Source organism: Chiloscyllium plagiosum, chromosome 2 (genome assembly GCF_004010195.1).
Source record: "Chiloscyllium plagiosum isolate BGI_BamShark_2017 chromosome 2, ASM401019v2, whole genome shotgun sequence".
Classification (NCBI taxonomy): domain Eukaryota; kingdom Metazoa; phylum Chordata; class Chondrichthyes; order Orectolobiformes; family Hemiscylliidae; genus Chiloscyllium; species Chiloscyllium plagiosum.
Window position 1 is genome coordinate 104217605 of NC_057711.1, and position 18167 is coordinate 104235771.

The 18167-nt window shown below is 39.2% G+C and overlaps 1 protein-coding gene across 1 annotated transcript in view; it reads left to right on the forward strand.

Moving 5' to 3' along the window:
- Positions 1 to 18167, forward strand: part of dnah6 (dynein, axonemal, heavy chain 6) — a 341236-nt gene that overhangs the window by 235737 nt on the left and 87332 nt on the right. The window contains exons 58-61 of the mRNA XM_043705917.1: positions 4112 to 4276; positions 5405 to 5472; positions 8851 to 9031; positions 13403 to 13582. Coding sequence (XP_043561852.1) covers positions 4112 to 4276; positions 5405 to 5472; positions 8851 to 9031; positions 13403 to 13582 — 594 coding nt within the window. The remainder of the gene's footprint in view (positions 1 to 4111; positions 4277 to 5404; positions 5473 to 8850; positions 9032 to 13402; positions 13583 to 18167) is intronic.

The following is an 18167-nucleotide window of genomic DNA, read 5'->3' on the forward strand; positions in this document are numbered from 1 at the left end:
CCTCCATCCATCTCGCTGCGTCCTCCATAACAACCAGCCCACTGATGTCTCAATCCTTTCAGTTATCAAATTGATTTTCACCCAGTCTCCTGATCAATTGCCTTCCAGTCTCTAAGCAGTTGCTGTGTCTTTATTTACTCCCCTTTCTCTGGATTATGCAGTCACATCCCCTGTCCATGTGCACTCGTGTGTATGCACACACAAGCATGCTTCCTATACTTTTCTTTCCACTGTGCTCTGATGATCTACCTCTGATTCAGTAACTTGGCAGAGGCCACTAATGCTGAACCAAACTTTGGACCAGCAAGCTGCCTCATGCCCTCACCGAATATTGTTAATGAAGGCTGAGGCCTAGTATTGCGTGCACAGTGCCATTAGTTGTTCCCTGAGTCAGGCTGATGTGGCAAGCCAGCAGAGATGGTTTGCTGGGCCCCGGTATTGCAATATCAGATGTGCACATTAATTTATCTTGCTTTTAAAGAAAAAGGCAGAATACTGATAAATTCCAAATCAAGAGTATGATAGAACACTGTCACTTAGTGCTAACCTTCTGGCTGTCAGTATCAATTCCCCACGAAGAGTTAGTACCTCTCCGCTTGTACTTGACAGACCTAATGGCAGAATAAGTAACAATAAATGTCACCTATTTAGAGTTTTTGCAATAAATGAGCAGATTTGCAGAAATTCTGTTAAGTCTTAGATCTATGATATTATAATCCAGGAATTCATTTCATTAATTGCCCTGTTGATGCATTTTGCAGTATATAGTGTCACCCCGATTGCTTTGCAACTGCCTATCTTCCAACTCCTGTTTATTATTAATATTAATGCTATCAATAAATGTGCATTTCATGTTTATCCTGATGCATTTCCCTGCCATATCTTACTTCACACTTTAGTTGAAACAAAAATTAATCTCATTACCTTCCATGCTTCATCTTCTGTTAGCAACATTTGTTGCAAGATTCTCTCCCACCATGGGTTGTATGTTCCCCATTTCCACAAGGTGTTTTTTTTAAAGTTGTTCATGGAATGTAGATGTCTTTGGCTAAGTGGGGTCATATTGCCCATCAATAATTGCATGGATGAGGTAATGCTGAGCTGCCTTAAATTGCTACAGTCTATTTGATGTAAGTGCACCTATAGTTCTGTTAGGGATGAAGTTCTTGAACATTAACCAGCAACAGTGAAGAAGGATTTTGTGCAACTTGGAGGTGACTTACAAGTGGTGGGGTACCCATGCTCCGCTGCTTTTTTTCCATCTGCTTCATAGAAGTAGCATATTTGAAAAGTGCTGACTAAGGAGACTTGGTGAGAATTTGCAGTACATCTCGAAGGTACTACAAATTGCTGCCATTCTGTGTCTGTGGTGGAGGAAATGAATGTTGAAGGTGTTAGATGAGTGCCAATCAAGTAGGCCGGTTTATGCTAGGTAATGTTGAATTTTAGTAAAGCTGCAGTCCTCCAGTGAACTGGGGTGTATTCCACAAAACATTCACTCTGTCCCAGTACTGATGTAGAGGCAATATGTACCATCAGCAAGGTGCAATTCAGAAATTCACCCAGGCTCCTTAGCATCTTCCAAACCATGACCACTACTATGTAAAAAGACAAGACCAGCAGATATATGGGAATACCATCACCTACAACTTCCTGTCTAAGCCACTCGCTACCCTGACTTGAAAATATAGGAAAAAGTTTCTTCAAATATTTAAAAAAGAAAATACTTAATAAAGTGAATGCTGGCCCTATCAAAAATGAGTTTGAGGAATTAACAATTGAAGATAATGAAATAGCAGATGAATTGAGCAAATAATTTATGTTCATGTTCCCTGGAGAAAATACAATTAATGGCTCAGAAATATGTGTAAATCAGTAATTGAAAGGGAGGGAGGAACTCAAGAAAATTACAATTACCAGGGAAGTAGTATTTAATAAATTGTTGGAACTTCAAGCTGACAAGTGTCTGTGACTTGATGGATTTCATCCTAAGGTTTTAAAAGTAGTAGCTAATGAGATAGTTGATGCATTGTTTTTAATTTTCCAAAATTAATTAAATTCAATTAAATAAATTAGGTGGGAAAATCTTTAAAATAACTACTTTATAGAAAAATGGTGGGAGGCAGAAAACCAGAAGCTACAGGCCAGTTAGCTTCACATCTGTTATGTTGAAAGTATCAGAAGTCATTAAAGACTTTACAACAGAGTATTTCGATAAGTTCAATGTAATCAGGCAGAGTGTGTGTGATTTTGTCAAAGAGAAATCCTGTTTAATTTATAGGAGATTTTTGAATAAGTAATTTGTTCTGTGTATAAATGGGAACCAGTACATATATTCTACTTTGGTTCCCTGAGACTTTTCATAAGGTGCCACATTGAAGATTATTGTGAAAAATAGAATTTTCTGGTTTTGGGGGTACGTATTGACAGGGATAGAAGATAGGCTGGCTAACAGGAAGCTGGTTGTAGCAATAAATGAGTCTTTTTCTAGCTAGCAGGATTGTCACAAGTGTGTTGCCACTGGGGTTGTGAAGGGGACATAGGAGTCTACAAAGGGATTTAGATGTATTAAGTCAGTGGAAAATGCATTTGGGAAATTTTCCATCCTGACAGAAAGAAGAAATAAGAAGCATAATATCTAAATGATGAGCTATTGCAGTACTCTGGATACAGAGAACTGGGTGTCTAAATGCATGAATTTCAAAATGTTAGTATGCAGGTAGACAAAGTAGTCAAGAAAGCTAACAGATTGTTATGTTTTATTGTGAGGGGATGCAGGAGGTTATGCTTCAGTTATACAAGAGATTGGTGAAACCTGATCTGGGGAAGGATGTTAATGCATTGGAAACAATTCAGAGAAAGTTTACTAATCTAATACCGGAATGAAAGCATTGCCTTATGAAGAAACGCTAGACAGAAACACTAAACCCTGTATCGTCTGGAGTGCAGATGCTGCTTAATTGAAGGGACTTGTCTGGGTGAATATGGAAACCATGTTTCCTCTTGTGAGAGACTCAAACTGCGGTCATAGTTTATAAACAAGGGGTAACCCATTTAAGACAGTTGAGAGGGAAAATTTTGTGAGTGTTGTGAGTCTTTAAAATTTCCTTTCTCAAAAGACAGTGGAACGGAATCATTAAATATGTTTAAAGCAGTGATAGATCGATTGCTGATTATAAAGGAGGTGAAAGATTGTTAATGATGTGCAGGAAAGTTGAGGTTAAAATCAGATCAGCCAGGGTGATCAGGTTTGACGAGCCTAATTACCAACTCTTATTCCATTTCATGTGTTGCTGTATCACTGGTTCAAAACGGAGGAATTCCCCTTCCAACACCATTGTGGGTCTACTTCCAGCAATTCACCACCACCAAACTAGGGATAGGCAATAAATTCATATCAGTCATTTTTTGATATCACAGAGTGAATTGAATTGTTAAAGACTGGCATCTGGGATGATAGAAGAATCTGAGACTGATCATCCACTTGACACTTCCAGTTGAAAATGCATTTAAGTGCTTCAGTCTGGTCTTTTGTACTAATGTGCGGATCATTGAGGATGGAATTTTTGTGAGTCCAACTCCCCTGTGAAACAATCTAGCAAACCACTCAGGTGTATCACTCTACAAGAAAGGAATGAAACTTGATGGGCCACCTGCTGGCAACCTAGGCACCACAAAACATAGTAACAAACCCACCCATTCAAAACCCTGCAAAGTCTTCCTTACCAACAACTGGGGGAGGGCTTGTGCCAATCTGGGATATCTCTGCCACAGTTTGATTGAGCAGCAGCTTGACATAATCACATTCACGGAATCATACTTCACAGACTGGGGTAGTCAAATAAGGCATGGGGTGGAAAAGAGTCAAGTAATGACGAGTTGTGTGGGCTATATCAGAGTATTGACATATCAATAAAGAAGAGAAGACTATGGAAAAAAATGATCAGGCAATACTGAAGCAGTTTGAGGAGATATATGTATTCTGAGGAATACCTCATCGGAATACCTATCTGATTACATGAGCATAAAATTCTATATCATTTAATCCATTGTCACATTAAAGCAATTGCCATTTGTGATGTTGACTTCATATTTTGTTCTTAATTTATAGCTGAGAGAGAGCTTGGATCCGTCTCTGGAGCCAATTCTTCTAAATCAGACATTTATGACAGGTGGCAGATTACTTATGCGGTTGGGAGACACAGACATTGATTACGACAAAAACTTCAAATTCTACATGACGACCAAAATGTCCAATCCACACTATCTACCGGAGGTATTTCATCTTCCTTCCCTTCTCTGTTTTCTGAAGGAAGCAGTATCCTTTGCTGGGTACAATTACACAAACATTGACTGAATTCTTCATAACTGTATTGGTAGTTATGTCTGTACAAAAAAAGTCGCCATGCATCTAACGATTGTCCTATCCATATCCAGTGCTTCACTACAAACAAAGAAGCCAACCTGGCAACTTGACCACACAGTATTAAGCATACTTACTATGAAACAAGTCTGACTGAACTGGAGATTGATGGGGAGATAGTAAAACCTAAGCCCATTGCACATACAAAGTGATCTCCTCTCAGGCCAACATGTGAAGAATTCCTAAGATTACTTTCATGGCACTTATTTACTGCCAAGATTTATGTTCTTGACATAAGCTTGACTTGAAGCAATACTCCAAACCAGCTTGAAGATACAGAATTCCACCATCAATTTCTATTCTTGTTTCTTTTAATTAAATGTGCAAGGCTTTAGGTAGGGAATGGTGGAGTTAGCAAAGCCTGACTTTTTTGTGATGCAGTGTTGTCAAGCATTTTCCTCGGTATTGTTTAAGAAATATCATACTGTAGATGAAAAATTAATTTAATGTCATACCTCCAATTGGGAAATGGACATTTTGTTTCATGCAGATGTATACATACACAAACCCAGTCATTCTATAGTACTTCATCACAAGCTTGATTCTTTTGAAATATTTGGGATAATTCCAGGATCATGGCCTCTTGAGGGAAGTGACATTAACAGGCAGATTTTCTTTCCCCTTCAAGTAAACAAAAATGCACAAGCTCCCTGTCTGTGATATCTGAGCTATGTTTGTTAAGAGCTTTGAACCATGGGTTCACTCTATTGAGCGTTGATTATAATGTAGATTGCATTGCTATAAGCTTTGATCTGCCTGGAGTAATTAATTTGATTTTATTTCATCTTTCATTATAAATTTGCTCTTACCACCCTCCACTTTTTGATTTTCTTTATAAAGCTTTCAGATATTATTTCATTTCATTAACTTAATCCATAACAAAAAATAACGAGCAAATTTCTCATGTGAGGGAAATGAAAACAATCTGCATTCACGTATTTAGTATGTTTTGATCTATTTTATTTTGTCATTTTTCATCAGGTATGTATAAAGGTCACCATTATCAACTTCACTGTGACTAAATCTGGCTTGGAAGATCAGGTACTAAGGTATGGTTTCTCTCTATTTTGAGACTGAGTGCTTTTTTATCCTACAGATATATTTCTGTCATTAGAATGTACTCTGAGTCATTTTATTGGAACTTACTTTTCAATAATCAATATCTGATTTTCTATCAATCTTTCTGTCCACTAAGTCCCTTGTGAGGTCTAAGGCATGTTATTTGTATGTATTTTAATGTTATTTATTTTAGAGTTTGCATATTGAATTAATGGCATGTTGATCTGTGTCTATGAAATAGATTAATGATTAATTTATAAATATTCTCTATAGCCATGGTGATTTAGAAAAGCACAGTATGAGAGGGATGATTCTTGGATGCTAATGGGAATTTGATTGAACTGGGCTTTATAAGTACATATTAGGTTTCAGATGGTTCTGGAATTTTTGTTTGCATTGGGGGCAACACCCATAGTTTAAAAAAAGCTATTTGGTTTCGGTTTTACAAGTCTTGGCTGACATTGGATATCTAAAACAGTTATTCCTAAAGCAGAAAGTTAGTTTAGAACTGTTAAGAGCTAGGTTACATCAATGTAAAGTGTTAACATAGTATGTTACAGTGCAGTACAGCCTTCGATGTTGCACACTTCAGTCTTTGATGTTGCGCCAGCCTATGAAACCAATCTGAAGCCCATCTGACCAACACTATTCCATTATCATCCATATGTTTATCAAATGATCATTTAAATGCCCTTAAAGTTGGCAAATCTACTACTGTTGCAGGCAGAGCATTCCATGCCCTTACTACTCTCTGAGTAAAGAACCTACCTGTGACAGTTGTCCTATATCTATCATCCCTCAATTTAAAGTTACGTCCCCTCATGCTAGCAATCACCATCTGATGAAAAAGGCTCTCACTGTCCACCCTATCTAATCCTCTGATCATCTTGTATCTCTCAATTAAGGCACCTCTTAACCTTCTTCTCTTGAATGAAAACAGCCTCAAATCTCTCAGCCTTTCTTCGTAAGACCTTCCCTCCATACCAGGCAACATTCTGGTAAATCCCCACTGCACCCTTACCAATGCACACAGTATTAAGTTTAACATTCCCAGACCAGAAGTGTTTGGTTAAGATTTGAAAATGAAATTCAGAGCTGAGATAGTCAGTTGTAGATAGATATTTTTAGTCAGCCTGTTCAGACGTGTTATTACACACCTCTACCACAGTTAGGACCTGAACCTGGGCCTTCTGGCTTAATGGTAAAGATCACTGAGCCACAACAGCCCAATATAAAGACTCAAGGTAATCTGATTCTCCAAACCAACAACTGATGCTATAACTAAGTCAACCAACTGTGTAGTAAAGAGGGGAATTCTGTCTGGAGTTTGGGGACTGTAAAGGGGTGCTTAGTGGAATTGATGAGATGCAAGTTTGCTGTGTGATTTAAATATTTAAACTCGCATTATATATGAATGGTTTATTTTAGTTTCATTTCTGGGCCATCTGGAAGCTACCTCCCTGTCTGGCCTTCAACGCATGAGTTCCCTGTGTCTCTTTGTCAACTCCTGAAAAGTCCTTCCCTCCTCACCTCAAAACCTCACAAACAACATCTTGGGTGGCTGGCTATTACTTCAATGTGACCACAAAGCAGGTGGCTAGTCAGACTGTAGAACTGGAAGACCTGCTTCTCAGAGTGTTAAATGATTGAGGATGTCCCTGATCTATGGGGAATCATTCTTTGCTAACTTCTCTGATAGTGGGGAAGGAAACCTCACCAAAGGAAACAATGTGGCCTTGTTAAGGACACCCAAGACATAAATTTGAGCATGCTTGAGTTAAGGTCCTCAAATGACTGCGCAACGCTAATTGCTGACCCAAAACAGACCTAGACAAATTTTCTCCCTGTGCAATATTTATAACATTGTTATAATCTACTGCGCCTTTAAAAGCTACAAGTTACAAAATAGTGCAAATACATATAGTTGCCATTGTTAGTAGTTTCTCTAGTTTAAGTGTATAAAGCTAATAATTCCTAATATTAAAAAATTAACATGCTATTTTTCAGATTCGATTTGAAAATTATTAAATCTGAAATGACAGTTTGTAAAATGTTTGGCTTTTCTGCACATATTTTTCATAATATTTCCCTCTAGTGTAGCATGATGATTATAGTTTGTGACATTCTTTCATTTGCTTCCTGTGCCAGTGAATACCCTGATTCCTTGAAATCATAGCTGTATTGTGGTGCTGAACACACCACTACTAAGTCCTTTTCTATTTAAGGAGTATGATAAGTGTTTTTAGGGGACACGTTTGCAGGCATTTCATGTCTTGAAGTGAAGCCTTGTCCTTAAAATTTCCAGACTATAATTTTATATATTTTTCAAATCATAGTTGTACATTCCAGAGAGCTTTGATTCCATCAATCCACTAATGAGGTAATGATAAAGACGAGTATAATTTTCAACCTTGTAAACATATTGTTTTCACATGTAGATACTTTTTTTTATAGTAAAGGGAAGGAAAGGAAGGATGGCAGATTAACTGATTTAGACTAACCCAAAATATTTTCCTGCTTCTGCATGGACCAATGTTGCTGGTGTTTTGCTGGCTGAACAAATAAAAATAGTTTGGATGTGCTTTCTGGACATCCCAGTTTCATGTGTTCCTTTTGTCACGAATATCATTACACAGGGTTACACTGAGCATGTCTGGAGATCCAAGTAGAATGTCTTCATTTTGTACTGTCACTTTCTGCACCAAATATCGGACTGTTACTTTATGCAAGAAACATAATTAAGAAAGTTATGCATTTTAAACTAAACATTTTTTTTAAATGGATTTGTTTTGTGTTGATTTTCATTATACTTGATGGACTATTTTCAGTAACCATATTGAGAAAGAATTAGTGTTTAGGAGAATTCATTGATGTTGCCTCCCTCTTTCCTCTGTCAAGGAATTGTTTACTTCATGGCATATTTCTCATTAATAGCTTGCTTATGTGGTTGCGCTTTACAAACAAACTGATCTGGTATATTAAAGAAGCACTGCCTTACACAAGTTGTTGTTTTAGATTAGATTAGATTACTTACAGTGTGGAAACAGGCCCTTCGGCCCAACAAGTCCACACCGACCCGCCGAAGCGCAACCCACCCACACCCATTCCTCTACACTTACCCCGTCACCTAACACTATGGGTAATTTAGCATGGCCAATTCACCTAACCTGCACATTTTTGGATTGTGGGAGGAAACCAGAGCACCCGGAGGAAACCCATGCAGACACGGGGAGAATGTGCAAACTCCACAAAGTCAGTCGCCTAAGGCGGGAATTGAACCCGGGTCTCTGGCGCTGTGAAGCAGCAGTGCTAACCACTGTGCCACCATGCTGCCCTTAATGTTGTTGTGATGGTCTGATCTTTTCCAGTGATGTTGTGAGAATCGAGAAACCTGAACTTGAGGAGCAAAGAAACCAATTAATTGTTCAAATCAATGCAGACAAAAATCAACTGAAAGCTATAGAAGATAGAATTTTGAAGCTGCTTTTTACTTCAGAAGGCAACATTCTGGATAATGAAGAATTGATAAATACTCTTCAGCAGTCCAAGGTAGTTTGATATAAAAAGCATATTTTATTCATTGATGGAAAATGTTCAATAAAACGTTACGTAGAGTGGAGCTGAGAAAACCTGAAGCAGTTCCCAAGTGTTTTAAATTCCTATATCCATTATTACAACCTCCATATTTACAAACCACATGTAGGAGTAGATCATTCAGGACCTTGAGCTTGCTCTGCCATTACTAAGATCATGACTTAACTGATTGTAACCTCAAGTCCACATTCCCACCTACCCTTGATAATTTTTCATCCCCTTGCTTATTAGCAATTTGTCTACCACATGTTTAAAAAAATTCTGCTTCCACACCCTTTTTAGAGGGAAAATAAGTTCCAAAGACACTCAACCCTCTGACAGCAAAGATTTCACATCATTGCTGATTTAAATGGATGACCCCTAGGTTTATAATTAGTGCCTCCTAGTTCTAAATTCTCCGATTAGAGGGGACATCTCTCTACATTTATCCTGTTAGACCTCTCAAGGTCTTGTGTGTTTCAATTAAATCTCCTCTCACTCTTCTGAACTCTATCGCAGAAATACTTAACCTTTCCACTCTTCACTCAGAATACAAACCTATTCATTCCAGATATTTGATTCATAAACCTTCTTTGAACTGCTTCCAATGTATTTGTATCCTTCCTTAAGTAAGGTGACCAATACTGCATAGACTACTCCTGATGTGATCTCACCGGTGCCCTGCATAATTGAAGCATAACTTCCCTATTTTTGCATTCAATTCTTCTCACAATAAATGATAACATTCTATTAGTTTTCCTTCTTACTGTAGTATCTGCATTGTAATGTTTTGTGATTCATGTACAAAGACACCCAGATCCCCTTAATTCAAACCTCTCAATCTCTCAGCATTTAGATAATATGCTTCTTTTTCATTCTTCCTGTCAAAATGTACCATGCCACATTTTTTCACATTGTATTTTATTTGCCAGTTTTTTGCCCACTCACTTTATATTCCATTGTAGACAAAAATGGAAATTGCTGGAAAAGCTCTACAGGTTTGGTAGCATCTGTGGAGAGAAATCAGAATTAACATTTCAGGTTGAGTGGCACTTCATCAGAACTTCCTTTTAGGAAAGGTCACTCGACCTGAAATGTTAACTCTGATTTCTCTCAGATGTTGCCACACCTGCTGAACATTCCCCAGCAATTTCTGTTTTTGTCTCTGATTAACAGCATCTGCAGTTCTTTCAGTTTTTATATCCCTTTGTAGCCTTCTTATGTCCTCTTCACAACTTATTTCCTATTTATCTCTGAGTTGTCTCTTTCATCAAGTTATTTTGCTCACACAACAGATTTTGCACTGTTTTCTTCATATTTTCCAGGTGTTTCATTACTAAATTCCCTTCTTGAAAAGAGAAATCTATGGAAGAGACAGTAAGAGTTGGGACTGTAACAGAATTCATCAGTTATTCAAGGAAGTGAATTAATCCCTTCATGACTCTTTTGAATACAATCTCATTTCAAAGGAGAGAGAGAATAAAATAAAAGGAATTAGATCATGCTGGCAGTGGTTCGGAAGACCTCACTCCCTTGTTTGTTCCCAGCTATTTGTAAAATGTGATGCATTCTAGATCCAGATCACTCCTAGAAGGATCTTGAATCTAAAACATTTTAAAGGACTTGAACTGGGCCTAGAGAGGCTGAGATTATCTTACTTGGGATATAGGTGAATGTAGTGTTTAAAAATAAAACGCAGTACTGAAGCAAAATACTGTGAATTTGAAATGAAAACAGGAAGTCATAAGTTAGCTATGATCTGCAACAGTGTGATGAGGTGGCAATTAGAAGACTATTTATGAATCTGTCCTTCCAATGCACTAGAAGCTTAAATCAGATATTGTTAAAATGATAACAAAATTAAGTTTAGTAGTCTGAAAATTGTCAGCCAGTTTTGTGATATGCATTGCTGGCAGGTGAAACTCCCCACTAGGAATATAGGAACACTAAGAACAAAAGTAGGCCATTTAGACCCCTGAGCCTTTTATATCATTAAGTTAGATGATGATTAATTAGATCAGTAGCAGTATGCAGTCAAAGTTATCCCTTAGTTTTACAGCATCAGGGACACAAACGGAAACAACAATGATATAATATAAATGGATACTGCACATCTGAATTGAAAACAGAGTGCTAGAGAAACTCAACAGGCCTGGCAGCATCTGTAGAGAGAGAAGCAGAGATAATGTTCTGAGTCCAATATGACTCTTCTTTGGAACTGAGAGGGCTGGAAGAGTGATGTCTTGTTATACTGTTGGAAAGAGGGCGGAGCTTCTATTAGAACAGATGGTGAGGGGATTACTAATGGTAGTAGAATATTTAAGTAGATGAATAGTAGGTGTGAATTGCAGGAGTTAATTCAAGAAAATAGGTCAAGGGACTGGCTCTGGGCTAGCTGGTCAGAGTACATGTACTGTGCACATTTAAATAAAGGGTGACTTGGTGATGGGGTACTAGCCTCTGTAAAAGAAAATAAAAAGAAAAAAATAAGTTAGTTCTGCAGGTAGCAGTAGACTGGGAGTGTAATCAAAAAGGAGGACAGAACTCATGGTTTTAAATTGTTGAACTCCTGAATGCTGGAAAGTGCCAAGTGGTGATCATCCACTGTGCATTGGACTTCATTGGAGCATTACAGGAGGTCAAGGACAGAAATGTCAGTAAGAGAGCTGGATGGTATATTGAAATGAGAAACAATCACGGTCAGAGACGGTCTTTTGAACAGAGGGGAAGTCTTCAGTTCATTTAAATGCAGTTTGCATTTGTTGTCATCATGTGAAGAGCTGGAAATGTGTTGCTGGAAAAGCGCAGCAGGTCAGGCAGCATCCAGGGAACAGGAGAATCGACGTTTCGGGCATAAGCCCTTCTTCAGGAATGGGGAAAGTTTGTCCAGCAGGCTAAGATAAAAGGTAGGGAGGAGGGACTTGGGAGAGGGGCGTCGGAAATGTGATAGGTGGAAAGAGGTCAAGGTGAGGGTGATAGGTCAGACTGGGGTGGGGGCGGAGAGGTCGGGAAGAAGATCTCAGGTTAGGAAGGCGGTGCTGAATTTGATGGATTTGACTGAGACAGGGTGGGGGGAGGGGAAGTGAGGAAACTGGTGAAATCCGAGTTCATCCCTTGTGGTTGGAGGGTTCCTAGCCGGAAAATGAGGCGTTCTTCCTCCAACCGTCGTTTTGTTGTGGTCTGACGATGGAGGAGTCCAAAGACCTGCATATCCTTGGTGGAGTGGGTCCATCATGTGAAGAGGACCATATTGTTAGCAACAGATCCAGAAGATTTAAATGAAAAACAACGCGTAAATGACTGCTTCACATAGAAGGGGTATATTTGGACCTTGTACAGTGAGGAAGAAAGAGTTAGAGGGGCAAATGTGAAGATATATTGGGAGTAACGGAAGTATGGATTGTAGTTTGTGAGGGAATGGTCCCTGCAAAATGTTGACTGAGGTGGAGAGGGAAAGGTGTGTTTGGTTGTTGCATCCTGCTGGAAGTGGCCAAGGATGATCATTTGATTGCAGAGGCTCTTAGGGCAGAAAATGAAGACAACAAGAACCCCATTGTTCTTCTACGGGGAAGGGGAAGGGTGAAGGAAGAACTGTGGAAAATGTGTTGGATATGGCTGAAGGCCTTGTAATCAACAGAGTGAGAATCCTGAGATGAAAGTACCTGTGTAGAAAGTGGCATATTAAGAACAGATGTGACAGGATGAGGAAACAGGGAGAATGAAATGGAGTCCTTAATGGAGGCAGCATGGGAAGAAGTGTAGTCAAGGTAACTGTGCAATTGGTGGGATTGTAATAGATATTGATGGGTAGAATCTTTAGAAATGGAAACAGTAAAGTCAAAGAACAGAAGGGAAGAGTCAAAGATGGACCAGGTGAGTTGAGGGAAAGATGGAAATTGGAAGCAAAACAGATTAAATTTTCTAATTCCAAACGAGGGGAGAAAGATATCATCAGTGTATCTGAGAAAGAACTGTGATGGGCGTCCTGAATAGGAATGTTCCATATACCCCACAAAGTGATCAGCATAACTGGAGCCTTCATAGATATGCACAGCCATACCTTTTACTTGAAGAAAGTAAAATGAGTTCAATGAGAAATTGTTCAACACAAGAACCAGCTCAGCCAGATTGAATATGGCAACACATAGAAAACCCTTCATACCATTCTGAAGCAAGATGGGTGTATATAAGAATTGCAAATTCAGGTGAAGGAAGGCAACTGGAACCAGGAAGCTAGAAATCGTGGAACTGATTTAACATGATAGAAGAATCATGAACGTAGTATTGTAAGTGAAAATGTTATTTATTACTCTTTCAGTAAGTTAAATTTATTTTGCTTTTATATAGATTACCTCTGGTGCTATCAAAGTTCGATTAGAGGAAGCTGAGGCCACAGAACAGAAAATTAATTCTGCTCGTGAGAAATATCGTCCTGTGGCTACTCGTGGATCCGTCATGTATTTTGTTGTCGCTAGCTTGTCTGAAATAGACCCAATGTACCAATTTTCGTTAAAATACTTCAAGCAGGTTTGACATTTTCATTACTTAATATCAGCAAAGTACATTGCAACCTCTAATGTTCAGAAACATCAGTTGTTCAAACATTTTTTTCCAACAATGTGCTTCGTGATTTGTGGACTGGAAACATGGAAGTAGTGATAATATTGAGAGCAAAATGATGTTTATTAGTCCTTAATAATGCTGTATTACTGCTTTATGCTTAATTATTTCTGTCATGCTTTCTACTTCACAGACACCTGAGTAATGTCTCATTGTCATTCTATAATCTCAAAAATTCCATATCTATAAAAGGCTGGCTTCCAAGCATTCCACTCTGGAGAGGTTAGTGCTGCTACCTCAACACCAGGGACCCAGGTTCGATTCCACCCTGGGACAAAGTTAAAAATTGCACAACATCAGGTTATAGTCCAACAGGTTTAATTGGAAGCACGAGCTTTTGGAGCTTTGCTCCTTCATCAGGTGGTTGTGGAGTACACAATTGTAAGACGCAGAATTTATAGCAAAAGTTTACAGTGTGATGTAACTGAAATTATACATTGAAAAATATCTTGATTGTTTGTTAAGTCTCTCATCTGTTAGAATGACTATGATAGTTTCACTTCTTTCGTATGTAAATCACAAAACTGTTTTTTAAAAGTTACATTCTCAGGTTAACTGTAACGATTGGTGTCAGCCCAGATGAGATGTTAAGATGTTGAAGGTGTTAGCCCCTTTGTTCTGTTTCTGTGCCATAATGTTTAGACTGATTCTAATCGAAAAAGTGAGTTAACAGAGTCTTACATGGATTCATGCAGTTTTTGAGCAAAGTACAATGTAACTCTGCAAGTACAAATTCACCCCACAAATTGCCCATATTGTCCAGGGATATGCAGACTAGGTGGTTTAGCCATGGGAAATGCATGGTTACAGGGATGGGGTTGGGGTATTGGTCTGGGTGGGATGCTCTTCAAAGGGCCAGTGTGGACTCAGTGTGTTGAAAGCCTGCTTCCATTGCGAATTGTCCTTGAGAATGTGGGAGTGAGCTGCTTCTTGAATTGCTGCAGCCCATGTGGCATATAATGTAGTTATCACAGCGCTGTTAAGAAGAGAATTCCAAGTTTGTGACCTAGTGACAGTGAAGGAACATCAATATTTTTCCATATCAGTGTGGCTTGAAGGGGAACCTGCAAGTGGTAGTAGTCCTCTGCATATTTGCTCTTGGCCTTCTAGGTAGTGGAGTTCACAGGCTTCGAATGTGCTATCGAAGGGGCCTTGGTGAGCTGCTGCAGTGCACATTGCAAAGTATTGCCACAATGTGTCTGTATGCAGGGAGTGAATGTAAAAATTGGTGGACATGATACCAAGTAGAGGGACTGTTTGGTCTTAGATAGAGTTGGGTTTTTGAATTAGAGTCATAGAGATGTATAACACGGAAACAAACCCTTCAGTCCAACTCGTCCATGCTGACCAGATATCTAAGCCTAATAGAGTCCCATTTGCCAGCACTTGGCCCTAATTTCTCTAAACCCTTATTATTCATATACCCTTCAGATGTCTTTTAAATGTTTGCCATGACTTGGAGGTACCAGTTTTGGATTGGTTGGACAAAGTTAAAAATCACACAACACCAGGTTATAGTCCAACAGGTTTATTTGGAAGCACTAGCTTTCAGATCACTGCTCCTTCATCAGGTGTTTGTCAATCACCTGATGAAGGCGCAGTGCTCTTAAAGCTAGTGCTTCCAAATAAACCTGTTGGACTATAATCTGATGTTGTGTGATTTTTAATATTTAACTGTGGTAATTGTATCAGCCTTCACCACTTCTTCTGGCAGCTCATTCCATACATGCAGCACTCGCTGCGTGAAAAAGTTGCCCTTTAGATCCCTTTTAAATTTTTCCCCTCGCACTTTAAATCTATACCCTCTAGTCTGGGCTCCACCACCGCAGGGAAAAGACCTTGTTTAGATTAAATGCTCTACAGTGTGGAAACAGGCCATTTGGCCCAACAAGTCCACATCGACCCTTCGAAGAGTAACCCACCCAGACTCATTTCCCTCTCACTAATGCATCTAACATTATAGGCAATTTTCATAACCAATCCACCCTAACCTGCTCATCTTTGGATTATGGAAGGAAATTGGAGCACACGGAGGAAAGCCATGCAGACAGGGGGAAAATGTACAAACTCCACCCAGTCATCTGAGGTTAGAATCGAACCCAGGTCCTTGGTGCTGTGAGGCAGCAGTGCTAACCACTGAGCCACTGTGATGTCCCTTGTCTACATAACCTATCCATGCCCCTCATGATTTTATAAACCTCTATAAGGTCACCCCTCAGCCTCCAATGCTCCAGGGAAAATAGCCTCTGCTTATAACTCAAATCCTCCAACCCTGGAAACGTCTTTGTAAATCTTTTCTGACCCCTTTCAATCGTTATTATGAATGAGGTAGTGTTGGGCAAGCTAATGGAGCTAAGGATAGACAAGTCTCCTGGCCCTGATGGACCGTATCCGAATACTAAAAGAGGTGATGGGAGAAATAACAAGTGCACTTGTGGTAATTTTCCAAATTCACTGGACTCTGGGGCAGTTCCAGTGGGCTGATAAACAGCAAATGTGATGCCACTGTTTAAAAAGGGAGGTTGACAAAAGATAGGGAATTATAGACCGGTTAGCTTAACTTCTGTAGTGGGGAAGATGCTTGATTCTATTATCAAGGAAGAAGTAGCAAGGCATCTAGGTAGAAATTGTCCCATTGGGTAGAGGCAGCATGGCTTCATGAAGGGCAGGTCATACTAATCTTGGAATTCTATGAAGACGTTACAAACAAAATGGACAACAAGGACCCGATAGATGTGGTATATCTAGATCTCCAAAAGGCCTTGGACAAGGTGCTGCACAAGAGGCTGCTGCATAAGATAAAAATGCATGATGTTACGGGTAAAGTATTAGCATGGATAGAAGATTGGTTGACTAACAGGAAGCAAAGAGTGGGGTTTAATGAGTGCTATTCTGGTTGGCATTCAATAACTAGTGGTGTGCCTCAGGGATCAGTGTTGGGACCACAATTATTCACAATTTATATAGATGATTTGGAGTTTGGGACCACGTATAGTGTGTTAAAGTTTGCAGATGACACTAAGGTGAGTGGTAGAGCAAAGTGCGCAGAGGACTGTGAAACTTTGCAGTGGGACATACTCACTTTAAGTGAGTGGGCAAAGGTCTGGAAGATGAAATACCATGTTAATAAATGTGAAGACATCCATTTTGGTAGGAGTGACAGTAAAAAGGATTATTATTTGAATGGTAATACATTGCAGCATGCTGCCATACAGAGGGACCTGGGTGTCCTTGTATATGAATCACAGAAGGTTGGTCTGCAGGTACAAGAAGTAATTAGGAAGGGAAATGGAAATTTGTCTTTCATTGCTAAAGGGATTGAGTTTAAAAGTAGGGAGGTTATGTTGCAGCTGTACAGACCGCTGGTGAGGCCATACCTGGAGTACTGTATGCAGTTTTGGTTTCCTTACTTCAGAAAGGATGTACTGGCACTAGAGGGGGGTGCAGAGGAGGTTCACTAGGTTGATTCCGGAGTTGAGGAGGTTGACTTATGAGGAGAGACTGAGTAGACTGGGATTATATTCATTGGAATTTAGAATAATGAGAAATATATAAAACTATGTAAGAAATAGATAAGATAGACGTAGAGAGCATGTTTCCACTGGCAGGTGAAACTAGGTCAAGAGGGCAAAGCCTCAAAATTAGGGGGAGCAGATTTAGGACTGAATTAACAAGGAATTTCTTCACCCAGAGGGTTGTAAATCTATGGAATTCCCTGCCCAGTTGATGCTACTCCAGTAGATGATTTTAAAGTTAAGATAAATTTGTTTTTGAACAATGAAGGAATTAAGGGATACAGTGAGAGGGCGGGTAAGTTGAACTGAGTCCACGAAAAGATCAGCCATGATCTTATTGAAAGGTGGAACAGGCTCGAAGGGCCAGATGGCCTACTCCTGCTCCTAGTTCTTATGTTCTTATAAGTTTCACAACTTCCTTCTGATAGGAGGGAGACCAGAATTGCACACAATTTTCCAAAAGTGGTCGAACCAGTGTTGAGTATTATTGGAGCTGAACTGAGTGAAACAAATGAAGGTACTTGTAACTTGTGCCTTGTAGATATGGGCAGTGTTAGATTTTTAGTGTTTGTGACCACAGTTATCTAATGCAGGCATTGGACTATTTTTGAGGAATTTTCAGAGAGTTTATTAAGTTGAAAAGTAGCAATTTAGAAATGCTGCAGTAGTTAAATAGACAATAAAAGGATATGCAACTCATTAGGATATGATTCACTAATAACAGAGGAAAAAATAAGTCATTGGCATGGAATATGTCAATCTCATTCAAGTTGTGAAGGTAACATTCTGCTCATTAGCTGGAGAGATAAGGAATTCTTCCTTGTGTATTTGCTCAATCTCTTCTGGCTTATTGACTATCTGAAGAAGACAGCTCCCTGATGAGGACTGCCATATACAAGGATTGTCCAATATGGCCCACTGGATGAGGACTGCTGCTTAGTAGCTAGTATCTGATACTGGGGATCTCAGGAGCTGAC